We start from the raw sequence: 15,258 nt of genomic DNA on the forward strand, positions 1-15,258 counted from the left end.
CCCCCCCCCCACCACACCACCAACACCCCCCTCCCCCAAACTATAAACTCCTCTAAGAGCAGTGACCCTGTCTTTTTGGCCTCTGTCACCTCAGAACCCAGAGTAGGGCCTGGCACACCACAGGTGCTCAATAAATGTCTGCTGAATTGTGGCCACTGACTTCAGCTCAAAGGGAAAGCCAAATTTGCAGTGAGATGACTGAAGATTCGGATCTGGGCTCTGACACTCACTAGCTCATGCCCTTGGGCAAGTCACGTTACCTCTCTGGCTTCCATTTCCTCACCTGTGAAGTGTGTGTATTGGGGAGGAAGAGAGCAGTGATAATCATAGCTACCACAGTGGGTCACTGTGAAAGTCAAAAGAAATCACCTGAATACCTGTAGAAGACTATTCAGAAATAAGATGTCGATATCTTAAAGGGAAGCTCTAGGAAAAAGAAAGGGAACTTTTACAGAGACCCACAGGGGAAGATCTGCTCTCTCCTTTGAGAATTCCCTGGTGGCTGTGAAGTAGTTGATGCTGGGTAGAAGAGGGGCCCAAGGAATTTGCGGGGGTGGGGGGATGTTCCGGGGTATCCAGGATACTAACTAGAAACAGGAATCGAGGTTTCCTGCAGCCAAGTATCTGTTTGTCCCTGTACTTTTCCTCTGGCTATCTTCTCTCCAACATTTTTTTCTCCTCCCTCCTCCTTAATCTCCACCCCCCACCCCCTCACCAAGGAAGGAATTGGCCAGCTCCACCCATGGCTCCGCCCCCAGCTCGGCAGGCCAGGAGTTAACAGCTGCACCTGTTGAGGTATACCTGCTGTTGCCGGCACCTGTACCTGTAGCCAATCAGCGGCAGAGCTGCCGGGAACCTACCTGTCAGCAGAATCCCGTCACTGAAACCTCAACATAAATCAAACACTTCCCTGGGCAGGGAATGTCTGTGTCAGGCAAGTAGTAGAGACGAGCGGTCAGCAGAGCCTTGGTGCGCGGTGCCGATCCATCCGTCAAGCCTGGGAGCCTGGGAGCAGGAAGATGTCGAATGAACTTGAGTGAGTAAACACCGGTGGATGCCTGGCGCGCTGTGAGCATGGAGTCTGGATGGGGTTTCTAGAAGGGGAAAGAGCAGGGAGGCTGGCGCCAAGATTCACAGAGCAATTTGTAAGGGTAAATGAATGGGCTGACGATCTCATTTTGGCGTGCTGAGGCAAGCCCCGTCTCAAGCTAGAGCTGAGTGTTTCCCTGGGAAAAAAATTTTTTTTTCCTTTCTCTCTCTGCTGAGCAGTTTCGAGCCAGGTAGGGAAACACAGGACTGAAACTGTGAAGGCTTTCAGCACCACTTTCTGATACTGTGAAGGGGGCCTTGGAAATCAGAGACAGCTCCAATCCCATCTAGGCTTTCTATCTTCTTGCCAAAAGGAACTTCTCTGAGGTGGTTCTAAGAACTGTCTTAGGCAGAGAGTTGGGTTTCTCTAAAGGGACTTGTTTGTTGGGTTGGAACAGTCCCAAGTGGGAAAGTGAAGTGTGCTGGTTAAACATATGCACTCTTTAGTCAGCTTGACCTAGGTTCAAATCCAGGCTCCATTCCTCATGGGCTGAGATCTTGATTTGGGCAAGTCATTCAACTGACCTGCGCTTCATTTTCCTCATCTAGAAAATGGGTACAAGAATGTTTTGTAGGATTCTTGAGAGAGTTGTGTGATAAAGGCTGTAAAATGCTTACCACAGAGCCAAAGTCTGAAGATGCACTCAAATAAAATGTGGTTGATTTCATCCAGAGGCGGTTCTAAGGCTGAGGAGGCTGAGATGTGGTTTTCAGTGAGGTCATCTCTATTGCCTGACAGGACACAGGTGCCTTCCTGCCCATATCTGGGATTTAGAATCCCCACTGGCTGATGATGACTTTCACCATGGACCCCTGGCTTGGGGTCCAGACCTCAGAGAAGGTGGGATGAGGCTGGGATTCTGGGCTGCCGTAGCCTGGGTTTGGGAAGCTGGCAGAAGCCAGGCTTCTAAAATACAGACTGTCCTCTTCCTGCCACCCTCAGAGGTGAGTAGGCAGAGTCAAGGATTGAACAATCTTTTTTTCTAGCTACTCCTTAATAGACTGTTTTAAGAACTTGAAGACCTGAGAGCAGAGCAGTTGGTGGGTCCTGACCGCAGACAAGTTTCCACGATACCAGTCAGCTCTTGGATTCTCTGGGGTTAGCTAACTATGTTCATGGTACAATCACTGGGCATCGGATTTCTCTTGAATGGGCTCCCTGGGGCTGATAACATGTTAACAACTAGGATAAGAACAGGGGCAGTGGAGCCAACACCTGGGTTCAAGTTCCAGCTGCCACTAATTAGCTGTGTGACCTTGGCCAAGTCACTTCACCAGTCTGAATGTCAGTTTCCTCATCTGTAAATTGTGGCCATATTGGGACCCACTTAATGGAGCTGTTGGGGTATCCAGTAACTTTAGACAAGCAATTGACTTAAAGGCTGGTAAGGAGCAATCTAAAATAGCCTTGTTACTTCATACAGAAATAACCAATCAATGAGCATTTCTGAACCTCTTGCCTTCTATTTTTCCATACTTTGAAAACAAAAAATATCTTCTGATGTGTCTCCATCCCACTCAGATCTGTTGGTTAAAACAGCAGAGGCTGCGGACAGAAATGTATTCATTGGTGCCCCTTAGGGGGTAAATGTCCTGAAGCTGGGTTACTTGAACAAAAAGGTTTCCTGCATTTCTCCTCCTTAATGATTTGAGTTTGAAGTCAGAACTCCTGACAGTAGAGGCTTCTCCGGTTGGAGTGGGGTGAGGGGAACCTGTGCCTGCTGTGTAATTGCTGGCAGACTCTGAAGCCACCACTAAAGATTACAATGACAGTGTCTCAGTGCCTGGGGGCTCAAGTGCCTTTACTGATAAGGGGGGTTGAGGGGTGGAATCCGCTGCTTGGCTTGCAAGTTTTGAGCTCCTGCTGCTGCTGCATTCCCCCCAAACGTGTAGAGTTAAGAGGACTGGTCCTAGCATCCATTCTGATCCCGACAGAAACACCACCTCTTGCTGGGCCTTGGCGTAGTAGGAAAAGCCGGACTTGCACATGACTCTAAATTCTGCCACTTAGCAACTTCAGGGTCCTGGTGAATCTGCTTCGCCTCCCTGACCCTCAGTTTCCTCCTCTGTCCAATAGAGACTATAAACACCCACCTGGTCAGGGAAACAGTGAGCTCCCGTATGTAGGCCAGCCGGCCCGGAGGAGAAGCTCCATAAACGTGAGCCCTATTACTAGGCCACTTCGAAGGCCGGCGCTTGAGGAGCATGGAGGCCAAGGTGGTGGAGTTAAAAGCCAGCTCGAGGCAGCTGGCGGGGGGAGCGCACGGGACTTTTATGTGGTCGGGCCGGGAGCATCTGCCAGCCTCCAGGACTCCGCAAACCTCGGGTACCTCCATCCCGCTTTCCTGGGCGCCTCGGGGGGCTAAAGCCGGTCGCAAGGGATCCTGGGGCGGCGAGGGCGCAGGAAGTCGCTGCCGGACGCCTACTTCTCGCGGGAAAAGAGCTCCCAGAGAGGGCGACGGGCCCCAGGCTGGCCGCCATGTTTAGAGTCCCATCTTTAGAGTGCGCGAGGGCCTACTGGGTGCCTGGCCGGCCTGCGCTGTCCCGTCCAGCCCGTCGAGGATACGAGGGGATTAAGATTAAGTGATCAGCACGTAGTAGATCTATCGAGTGGACGAGAGAGAGGGAAGTCAGCGAGGCGCGCCAGGATTCCCCTCTGCAGCCCCGCTGGGGCCGCAGTCTGGAATCATCTTCGTCCCTTAAATCTTGGAGAGCCGAAGCGGAGGGTGGGAGGTGGACCGGACCTATCCACCGCTCCACCCAAGCTCCGGGAGCGCTGAGCTCCAGGCTGCCTGCAGCGCTGACAGAGTTAACTAGGAACGCCTCCCGCTGTGGTTTTGTGGTCGAAACCGTGATTGCCAGGAGCAAATTTTTGTCGTGCACGAGGTGTGTTATTAAAAGTCGGAGCTACGCTGCTGGTGAATGAAAAGTTAAAAATCCAAGTTAAGGCAGGGCTGTAAAACAGGCGGACTGGGCCCCGGTCCGAGAGGTCCCTCGACGACCCAAACGGCGGCGGTCCCTGCCACTCGTCCCGCTGCCCTCGCCCGGGAGGCCCGGTCGGTGCCTGGAGCCAAGAGGGTCGTCAGGGGTCCACATAGAGGAGGAGGAGGGGGAGGAAGCACCGCAGGGCTGAAAACACAAATAGCATACCCTAAGTGCCCTCCGGTAAAACAAAAACAGCCAAGCGTTTTCTTGAGCGCTGACTCCACAGCGGACACAGTGTCCGGTACTTGATAAATACATCATCTCCTGTAACCCTCCCAGCAATCCACTGAAGGATGGGAGTATAAATTTAAGGATGAGGGGATTTCAGCTTGCCCCAGGCAATATATTCCCAACATCGCACTGAAGAGCTGAGATCTTACCAGGGGCCAAAAGGATGCCCACACCAATGTGCTACCCTGCTTCCTACCAGCACAGATGTTGAAAAAAGACTAAGAGACATGCCAGACTGCTACCAGTGCTTATTTCTGAGCAGAGGAATGCAGGTGAATTCTAGCCTCTGCTTCTAATTTTTCTATATGTTCCATATTTTATATACTGTGTTTTTACAAATCTGTGTTACTTTTGAAATGAGGAAAGGAAAGAAAGAGGGTCATTATTTTTAAAAGAGAGAATTATTGGTTCACCTAATTAAAGAAAAAACGGTGTTCTCAAAGTGTGGTCCTTGGACCAGCATCGTCAGCATCATCACCCGGGAACTCCTTAGAAATGCAAATTCTCAGGCCCACCCTAGATCTACTGAATCAGAAACTCTGGGGGTGGGGTTCAGCAATATGTGTTTTAACAGGCCCTCCAGGTGATTCTAATGCATGTTCAAATTTAAGAACCATTGGGGGATTCCCTGGTGGCACAGTGGTTGAGAGTCCGCCTGCCGATGCAGGGGACACGGGTTCGTGCTCCGGTCCGGGAAGATCCCGCATGCCGCGGAGCGGCTGGGCCCGTGAGCCATGGCCGCTGAGCCTGCGCGTCCGGAGCCTGTGCTCCGCAATGGGAGAGGCCACAACAGTGAGAGGCCCGCGTACCGCAACAAAAAAATAAAAATAAAAAAAAGAACCATTGGCTTAGAAGACCTGGCAGAGGATTAAAAGGCAGGAGATTCCCAGATCTACCGCTGACCTACAGTGTAGTAGCTGAGTAGGCAGGCTGAGAGCTTTGCTATGCGGTCACACCTGTGTTTGAGCGCAGCTCTGCTGTGTATGGACTGGGTGACTTGGATGAGCTCCTTAACGTCTGTGTCAGTTTCTGCATATGTAAAATGGTGATAAGGCCCACCTCACGGCATGTATGAGAACGAAAAGGCACAAGGCCTGACGCATAAAATAACTTAGCTCCTTTCCTTCCCTTGTCTTCCCTCCCCTTTCTGGAACTCAGCTTTTCCATTTGTAAAATGGAGCAAATAATCCTGGCTGGCTGCCCCCTTCTTCTATTCCTTTTGCCTCCTTAAAAAGGTCAGAGCAGCTGATCTAGTGAAAGTCTTGAAGGGAAATTCTCTCACAAATATTCGATGTTATTTCACTGGGCCTTCCTAGGAGGTCAGCAAGAATTGAGAAATTTTGAGGGTGGGGACAGCATGATATTTACCTTTGTGTCCCAGTACCCAGCACAGGGCCTATTCAAGCAGAGTGAATGAATGAATGAAAGGATGTGGTGCCCTGGGTCTAGAGGTAGATTGCAACTTCTTTCACATCTCAATTGAACAACAGAGGAAAAAAATAGGAAAATTGGACAGGAAACCAAGAGGAGAGTATAGCATGAAAGAAAAATTCCCATCGAGGAAGGGATTTTCAAAGGGGAGAAAGTGAGTTTCTGGTATAATTAGAAAATGGCATATAATTAATTTCCATGCAACTAGAGGTGCTGGCTGGAGCCTGATGGCTCTCAGTTAGCTTGCCCACCTGGGTCCAGATGATGAAGCTGGCAATGCTTGCCCCTCTTTATCTGGGAATCTCCAAGCATCAGGTCTCCTCCTGCCGCTAGTAGAAGGAGAAAGTGAGGTTGTGAGTTGTCATGCAATTTTCTGGGGGCTACCCCACAAAGTGAGTATTAGTAGTAATAGTTCATGTTGTTATGTGCTGGCATTGTGCTGATCCCTTTGCCTCCATTATCCCATTGCATTTTCCAACAGTAATACTTCACAAAGTTCTAAAGATTAAACAAAACGATGAATAGGAATTGTTGGGCCAGCACCTGGCACCTAGTAAGCCCTCGGTGAACGATAGCTATCATGATAACTCTGTGAGGTTAGTGCTCTCATCGTCCGCCATTTTTTTACAGGTAAGAAAATTGAGGCACAGAGAGGTCAAGTTGCATAAAGTCACACAGCTAGTAATAGCAGAGATGAAACTGGAACCCAGATCAGCATAGCTCTGGGGCCCACCCTGTAACTATTAGTTCACACTGCCTCATTCAAACTGGAGTCATTATAGAGCCATGCCCTAGGTGCTGCCATTTCCCAGTTGAGGCCCCCAAGTGAGCCCCAGCATGTGATAAGGCACATTTCACAACCTGTGCATCCAGAAACCAGATGGGCCACTGTCAAGCACAACAACCCCGGAGCACTCCTGTCATGCCCAGGGAACACCTTCCATGCGGATGACTGAAAAATGATTCCTCCGTGAGCAGCTGTGGCAGGGCCTCCCTGTGGGTAATTAGTGAATGTGATTGATCACTGCTGTTGAGGCTGGGTGGCTCACAACAGGGTTTGACAAGTCATTGGGTGTATCTGGGTGTCAACACCCAGCTCAGGCAGCCCCTGGAACTCTTCCTCCTCAGGCTGGAGGGAAGTGGGGCCCAGATCACTGGATCTGTCCTGTGTCAGGCACCTCCTTTGGTGGGGTTTGAGGCTGCCGCCTTGGTGGTGAGTTTTCTTCCCCCATCTGTAAGATTGAGTCAGAGGCCTTACTTTTCCATCTCTGAATTATTGAAGCGCCTTTGAGGTAAGGTAGTGATTGAGCTGAGTACTGGGCAGGAGGCTAGGAGACTTGAGTCCCAATCCGGCTCAGTGCTGTGTGTCCTTGGGCAAGTCACACCTGCTCCCAAAGACTAGATTTCTAGGGAATTCTCTGGCGGTCCAGTGGTTAGAACGCAGCTCTTTCACTACTGAGGGCCTGCGCTCAATCCCTGGTGGGGGAACTAAGATCCCACAAGCTGCGTGACACAGCCAAAACAAACAAAACTAAAAAAAAAAAAAAAAAAGAGACTTGATTTCTAAAGTCTCTTTGCACCCTAACTGGAACCCCAAAAGTCTCAACTAATGGCTGAGACACATTTACTTACTCTCACTGGGAGTTTTAAGTGGCTCAGCCAGAATGCAGTGAGAGTTAGAGTCTGAAAGGACTTGGGAGGAAGCCCTACTTCACCACTGCAGGCTTCTGAGGAGGCAGCCTTGTGAAGGTTCTTGATGATGGAAGACAGAGACCTCTGTTCTAGGCCTGGCACCATGAGATACGAGCTGGGTGGCCTTAGGCAAACCAGTGGCCTTCTCTGTGGTTCATTTTATCCTGCTATCAAATGGGGATAGTCATACCTTCTCTCCCTACCTTACAGGGGCGTTGCAGGATCAGAGGTGATGACAAATGTATGAGAAGCATGTTGAAAAATATAACACGCTATGCAAATGTGAGGGATTATCAAGTCTCAGACTTGAGTTTCCTTCTTCATGGGCTGGCCTTCCTTGAAACAAGGCAACATATGCAAAAAACCTGGCTCACACATGTCACACAGTAGGCAGACAAGCTCTGGGAGCTGTTCCAGGCTTCTGCCTTTGTCTTGCCTTTCACCTGGAAAGTCCAAAATCCTCCCCACCCATCTTCACGCCCCTCTCCCCCTCCACCCCTCTCCTCAGCCAACATCTAGTCATTCCCCAAAGTTTAGGCAGGTCAGAAGTCCTCCTGCTTCTTTTCCTTCATAGCTTTCTTCACCTGATAGTAGCTGTCTGTTTGTTTTTGTGGTCATGTCTGCCTTGGCTGCCACTAAAATGCAACCTCTATGACAGTAGGGATCTTGTTGTGTTGCCTGCCTAGGACAAAGCCTGGCACATAGTATAATACATATTGATAAATATTTATTAAAATGAAGCATAGATGGTTAGGTGGATGGATGTCACCCAGATTTATTGTTTTTTCCCCTCTCTTCTACATCCCTTCTTGGAAACTAGTGGTTGGTGGAAAAGTGACTAGTCATGGAATTAGATTCCAGGAGTCTCACTTTGTAACTCAGCCAGTCCCCTGGAACAGGTCACCTAACGTCTCTTTCCTTTGTCTATTTCCTGGTTGTAAAGTAGAGATAATAACATGTCATGTATGTCGGGAGGCTCCACGAGATAGTGAATGTGAAAATCAAGGCAAGGGGTTGTTACACTGTCTCTTTTGTTTTCGATGTGGAACCTGGTTCACAAACAGGAGGCTTGGAGAGGATGTTAGTTTAAGAACCTCAGGCAGAGTCTCCGCTTTACTTTCATTTGGGGGTTCTAAGAAGATGGTGATCATGATGATGATGCCAGTTAGTTACTAAGCTATGATTCTCTGGCAGGCTCTGGGCCAAACACATTTCTTATGTTAATGTACTTAATTCTCCCAACAACCCATGAGATTATCCCCACTCTAAAGTAGCCAGCCCTGGTAACTCCATCACATGACTGTGCTCTAATTTTCTTCACAGCACTTATCACTAACTAAAATTAACTCATTTATCTACTTGTTTACCGTCTGTTTTCCCCAATTAGACTGCAAATTCCAAAGGGAGAAGAGCCTTATCTGTCTTGTTCTTGGCTGATTCCCCAGTGCCTAGAAGAGTCCCTGACTGGCACACAGAAGACTCTCAATAGACCCCATTTAACAGATGAGGAAATAGGCTTGGAGGGGCTAAGTACCTGACCCAAGGACACGTGGGTACTCGGGTCTGTCAGGCTATGACCCTGTTGCTCCTTCCTCCCATGGTGCTACAGATTCTTCTGTGCTGCGGCCTGGTGGAGACCTGATGGCTAGAAGGCTGCCCAGAGCCACTTCCTCTCCCTATACCCTCCTCCCCCGTTCCCCTTTCACCTTCTGATGGCTGAGGAGTTTGGCCTTGGACAGGGACACCAACAGAGAGTTTGTGGAGGCCCTCGGGTAAGGTGACCGCATAGGTTCCAGTCAGCTGGTTTCCCCTCTTTGTTCTGGCTCTGTCTCCCATTAGTAGGGCTCACTCCTTCCTGGAGCCCTTTTCACATCCTTACCCACTGCACCCTCAACTCTCAATTCTAATCTTTAAGAGAACAGGGAGCCAAAAGTTTTTGGATCCGTGTTTGGCACTGAGTCAAGGCTAACTAACCTTATCCATAGCCAAGACTTTCTAGAAGCCAAATGCGTAGTCTTGGAACGTGACGCTGATTGGTAGCGTACTTGGAAACCAGGACTCTAGAGCTCCCAGCGCCCGGCCAGGAACTCTTCCACTCATCACACTTCCTCACTCAGTCCCTCTTGACTTGTGTGGGTGGGAAATCCCTTTCTGTCTTGCAGTGGAGGATTGGTTCAGTTTATTCCAGAGGAGGGGAATTGCCAGAATAAAAGAGGCATTTGAAAGGAGACTAGCATGGGGTTAAGAGCTGCGTCTTGGAGTCCAACAAGTCCAGGTTCAAGGTAAACCTCTGCCACTTACTAGCTGAGTGACCTTGAGCAGGTAATATCACCTGAGTCTCAACTTCCCCTAAACCTATTGTGCAGAGTAGATAAGATGATGCAGAATAATAGGTGGAACAGTGTCTACCTATGGTAAATTCTTGAGGTATGGTAGCTGCTGTGTATCAAGGAATCAGACTTTGGGATCCCAACAGGATGGACTGGAGACCACTGTAGACTAGAAAAACCCTCCAAATGAACAGCAAACATTGCCTGTCCTTTCGTTTCTGATGTAACTTTATCATTGTCTTCTAAAAATTAACTTTTGAATAGGGTAAGATAACTGGTAGCTCATCAAAGCCGATAATGGTCATTCTACCAGAGTCAGCAAATTGGGGCTCCAGGCCCAGATCTGCCAGTGACTTTCAGGGTGGCCATGTCTTGTACCACGTTGCAACCCTTTGATGTCTAGCTCCAGGCTGGGACGAGAGCACAATTTTTTTTTTTTTTGGCATATTACTCCTTTATTAGAAATTATAAATGAGGAATTATTTCAACACCCGAAGACCAAAATACAGCATAAGATTCCATAGGCTCAAGATTTTTGACATTCTGGAAAGAGTGTTCTGTAAAGTATGTCCTTTCCGTGGCATGGCACATCATTCTTTTTGTATTAAGCACTTGTTATGTGCCAGAGACAGTTTTACGCATTTTTCCTGTGATGTTGCACTCAATCCTCATCATCCTACATGGTGGGTGCTTTTATTAGACACATTTTATAAACAAGGAACAGTGCTAAGCACTGGGATTCCTTGTTGACCCAGAGAGTGGTCCACCAGGCCTTTCCCTGTTTCTCCTGTGCCCCCTTGGTTTAGGAGTTCCATTTAGGCTGGTACTGGGAGGGGTTGGGGGCAGCCACCTAGGCTTGCTCTGTAAGTTCCTCTAACCCCAGGCCCAGGAGGCAGCTGGGAGGGGCCTTTTCTCGCCTCTCCATCTTAAGGCCCTTGATTTATAGAAGCAGAAACTTGGGGTGTGCCTCCCTCTACATGCCCCTGGAGCAGGAAGGTTTCTGTCATCTCTCTTTCCTGTGTGATAGCTCCCTCTCCCTCCCTTTCAGAGCCCAATACCCCACACCCTGGGGCTCAGTGAGATGGGAGACACTGCCCTGGAAGAAGCCCCTGGGAGAGTGCCACCCTCGGCCTGTCTGGGTGTGGCCTGGCTGCTGTTCCCATTCTGTGTCTGAGAATGTAGGCTTGAGCCGCCGGGCAGCAGGAGGGCACTTCCTGTGGTGTGATTTTTGAAGGTCCTTGCCCACCCACCAGTCTGCCACAGTGCCTGCAATTCCACAACTAGAGCATTTTTCTGTTGTGGTAGGGATTGCCCTCTTGCACTATGATAAAGCTGTGTGGCTTAGTGGAAAATGTGTGGCTTTGGTACTAGACAAGCCTGGGTTTAAATGCTGGTTGTGTCATGGACTAGTTGGGTAATTTGGGGGCATTTTCTTATCTCCTCCAAGTCTCGGGTTTCTCCATCTGTGAACTGCAGCAAATGATCCTTACCTCTAAAGTTCTTGTAAGGAGCAGAGCTGATGAGTGGAAAGGGTTCATATATAGTATAGTAAATGGCAGCTGGCATTATTCCTATGTCTCTAACATTAGAGAATCTATGAGACTCACCTAGAAAAGGGGCACCGGGGCACCAGGACACCAGTCTCAGGAGTTCTCTTTTCTCAGCCTGACTGTCCCCAGCTTCTTGCCTACCAGTATCCTTCACACATTCTTTGCTCTAAAGTGAACATAACCAGAACTTTCCCACCTCTATGCCCTTGCTCACGATTAAGAGCATGTTCTACACCAGTGATTCACAAAGTGTGGTCCCCAAACTACCAGCATCAGCATTACCAGGGAACTTCAGGGTGGGGCCTGGAAATCTGTGTTTTAACAAGCCTTCCATGTCATTCTGTTGCAGTGGAAGTTTGAGAACGCTATTCTGTATTACAGCATCTTCCTGCTCAAGCTTGAATCCCCTCTGGGCCACTCACTAACCCACTAACTGGGACCTTGGGCAACTCCCTTAACTTCTCAGAGCTTCAGTTTCCTCATGGATAAAATAGGAAAAATAATAGTACATGCCTCACAGTGTTGTTGTGAGAATTAAATGAGATAATCCATGAAAAGTGCTTAGCTCAGTGCCTAAAACATGGTCAGTGTTCAATAAAGATTAGACATTATTTTCATCATCATCATTAATCTGTATTATGTTCCTATTCCTGGGACACTCACCCTACATATCTGAGTGATATAATCCCCCGTGCTGAGTGTTCCCAACTAAAATGTCTGCCTCCTCCAAAGAGTCTTTCCTGATCTCTTGCCTTTGAGCTTATGTGGCTTGTATTTGTCCAAGTTCTCAGCTCAGTGCCCAGGTTCTGCCTGCCTAGGGGTGCCCTGCAGCATTCCACTCCAGTTCCTGGCATCTGAGCAGCTGCTTGGGCACTCTACAATAAATGTTGATCTGAAATGCCATTTCCCAAGACCAGGTTCTGCCTATGGGCTTCCTTGCTCTGGCTCTTTCTGTCCCTCACCACAGTCTCCAAGTTGAAATGATCTCCAGCCTTCTGTGTCTTTCTCCATCTTGAGGAGAATTTCATCAGAAGAACTCATGCTGAGTTACCTGGAGATTTTATTCTTTGCGGCTTGTCATTGTTATTTCCCATCCTTGTTACACTAATTCCCCTTGAATAAGTATCTACCATGGGAGCATTTTACTGAATCTTCTCTGAAGCCTTGCGAGGTTGGGATTACAGCCTTCATGTTGTAGATGAGGGAACTGAGGCCCCAGGTCTACAGCTTCTACATGGTAACATTTGGTGGTGACCCAAAGCGTCTGGCTCCAGAGTTTGGATACATTCTACTGCTCCATCTGCCCAATGATGACAGAAGAAGCAGTTTCAAGTTTTCAAGGCTGGTAACTCTCTGAATTCCTGGGTGTTGCGCTGAGGCTGACCGTTCACGGAACTTCTGCTGGGACAGCCTAAACTTGACCTTCCTTATTTGCCTTTCAGTTTCAGATCTGTACGGCTGCTAAAGAACGACCCAGTTAACTTCCAGAAATTCCCCTACACTAACGAGGATGAGGCCTGGAAGACCTACCTTGAAAATCCCTTGACAGTGGCCACGAAGGCCATGATGAGAGTCAATGGAGACGATGAGAGCGTTGCAGCCCTGAGCTTCCTCTACGATTACTACATGGTACATTTGCCACCTCTGGGCATGCCCCCCTCTAACTGACTGTGTGTCTTCGCTTTCAGGCCTCATGGCTCACTAGCCCACCATGACCACCCCCAGCCCCTCACCATGTTCTTTCACGCCTCTGGGCCTTTGCACATGCTGTTCCCTCTGCCTGGTACCCTCCCCTTCCCCCTAGCTAAACCGTACTCTCAGCTTTGGGCCTCAGCTTCAATGTCAGCTCATTCCGCCGGAGGTGAGGAAGGGTTTCTGGGGTCTCCCATTCCGTGCCTCCTCTGGGCACCCTCAGCAACCACCATCCTTTTCCTTGAAGCTATCCTTAGAAACTTGCTGTTTGTGCATTTATTCCTCCATCTCCCCCGTGACACTGAGCTCCTGTAGGGCAGAGTCATGTCATGATCATTACTGAGCCCCTAGCACCCCATACTGCCTGCCACACAGCGCTCAATACATATTGATTGAATGGATCAATGCCTTGACCTTACACACCACAGCAATACCCCCAACCTACCATCTTCTTTCTGCCCCTGTACCTTAGGTCATCCCAGTTGCCCTGTCATCCCCACCTGCCTATTCTAACCTCACCACCTAGAACATGCCTTTTGCTCTTGAATCCATTCCCTTCTTTCAGGGCCCTTCCCAAGGCCCACCTTCTCTTGGAAGCCATGCTGCCACATCACCTCTCCCTCTCCTGAGTGTCTCACTGTCGTTCGTACCCTCGCTGCCATTATATGCATTGTAATACCTCCTGACAGACCATCTTTTATTGTTCTCTAATTGTTTCCTGGGCCTTGGCCTTGACTCTGGGAGACTTTCAGTTCCTGAGAACAGGAATTAGGCCCTGTCATATATGGTGAGTGTGCTTAAACCTGTCAATAACCACAAGTACATAACACACGCCATCACCCCTCTTCCAGTGCCTGTGGAGACATTGCTAATGGATTACAAACTGTATTCTCACTGAGGGTATATGAGGACACAAAATCTTTTTCAACCTAGTACTCCAGGCAGCCACTACCCATCTGTCTGAATTGTCATATGACAGCAAACTTTCTTACTCTTCCTAGGCTGGGTTATTGCTCCAAGAGACTTTCCCAGATCTCAGGCTGGGGGACATAAATAGCTAAATGTTGTGATAACTGAATCTGAACTTGAAGATTTAAAGCCACCTTGTAAATAAGCCCTCAAATTCACAGGCCCAAGAAGTAGTTTATCTATTCTACTACACAAAGGAAGGTAAACTCTCTGTAAATTCAGAGGCCAAGGGGGGAAGTGGCCTCAGATATGAGAAAGCCCCAAATTATCTCCCTGGCTTTGGTTCTCATCCTGGAGTAGTATGGTTACCCTACCTTACCTTCTCCCCAGCAGACTGATAACATCCTCATAGCATTTGATGGAAAAGAAATTGGAGCTGACTGCCTCAGCCTGGGGACATGGTAGGAGCCAGAATTCTAGGTCTGAGCTTAAACTCCAGCCTGGGATATATAGCTTGAGGTTGGGCCGTAAAATAAAATCTAGCACCATCTCCCCTAGGCAAGAGGCCATTCCCAGGGCCAGAGTGGTGGGGACAGGCTCTGAAGGTGACACTTGCAGTGGTTTATTGCAATATAGTGTTCCGGTGAGATACACCTGGCCCCCTCTTCCCATCCCAGAGCATGTTAGATTCAGAGCAGCACTGTGTATAGTAAAGACATGATCTAATGGTGTGGAAAGAGCACCAAGTTGGGAGTTCGAGACCTGTTCCGACCACAAGCTGGCAATGTGGCTTTGGGCAATATAGTCCTAAACGTGAGCGCTTACCATTCCTTACTGAATGCTGGTTACTGTGCCAGGCGCCTTTCCTCATGCTCTTCCACGGGGTGAGACTAAGAACCCAGGCATTGGAGTCAGTAGGCTGGGTCGGAGACCTTGTTCTGGCTTTATTAGCCTCAGGGAGAAATGACCTGGATGTTCTAAGATACAACAATATTATGATCATAATCATGAAAGGTAACATTTACATAGTCTCTCCACGTGTCAGGTGCTGGTCTAAACACTCACAACAGTCCCAGGGGTTGGTATTACTATTATTATTCCTGTTTTACAGATGAGAACAATGAGGTTCAGAAAGGTTAAGGGACGCGCGAGATCACACAGCCAACGTGTGGCAGATCTAGGAACTAAACCCAAGAAGTCCACACTCCTAATCACTAAGATGACGGAGCCTCTCTTGCCTTCAGTTTCCTCATCCATATAATGGGGATAACATTAGTAGACATCATAGAGTTGTTGTAGGGATTAGATTAGAGGACACAGAGAAGGCACATAGCACAGGGTCCAGTGCA

The 15,258-nt window shown here is 48.7% G+C and overlaps 1 protein-coding gene across 1 annotated transcript in view; it reads left to right on the plus strand.

Annotated features, from left to right (window-relative positions):
• Positions 1-954: 954 nt before the first annotated feature.
• GRHL3 (grainyhead like transcription factor 3) overlaps positions 955-15,258 on the plus strand; it is a 35,212-nt gene continuing 20,908 nt past the window's right edge. Inside the window, exons 1-2 of the mRNA XM_024766820.1 lie at positions 955-1,036; positions 12,751-12,937. Of these exons, the coding sequence (XP_024622588.1) occupies positions 1,020-1,036; positions 12,751-12,937 (204 nt within the window). The 5' untranslated portion in view covers positions 955-1,019. The remainder of the gene's footprint in view (positions 1,037-12,750; positions 12,938-15,258) is intronic.

This window comes from Neophocaena asiaeorientalis, unplaced genomic scaffold (assembly GCF_003031525.2).
Source record: "Neophocaena asiaeorientalis asiaeorientalis breed wild unplaced genomic scaffold, Neophocaena_asiaeorientalis_V1.1 scaffold79, whole genome shotgun sequence".
NCBI classification, from domain to species: Eukaryota; Metazoa; Chordata; class Mammalia; order Artiodactyla; family Phocoenidae; genus Neophocaena; species Neophocaena asiaeorientalis.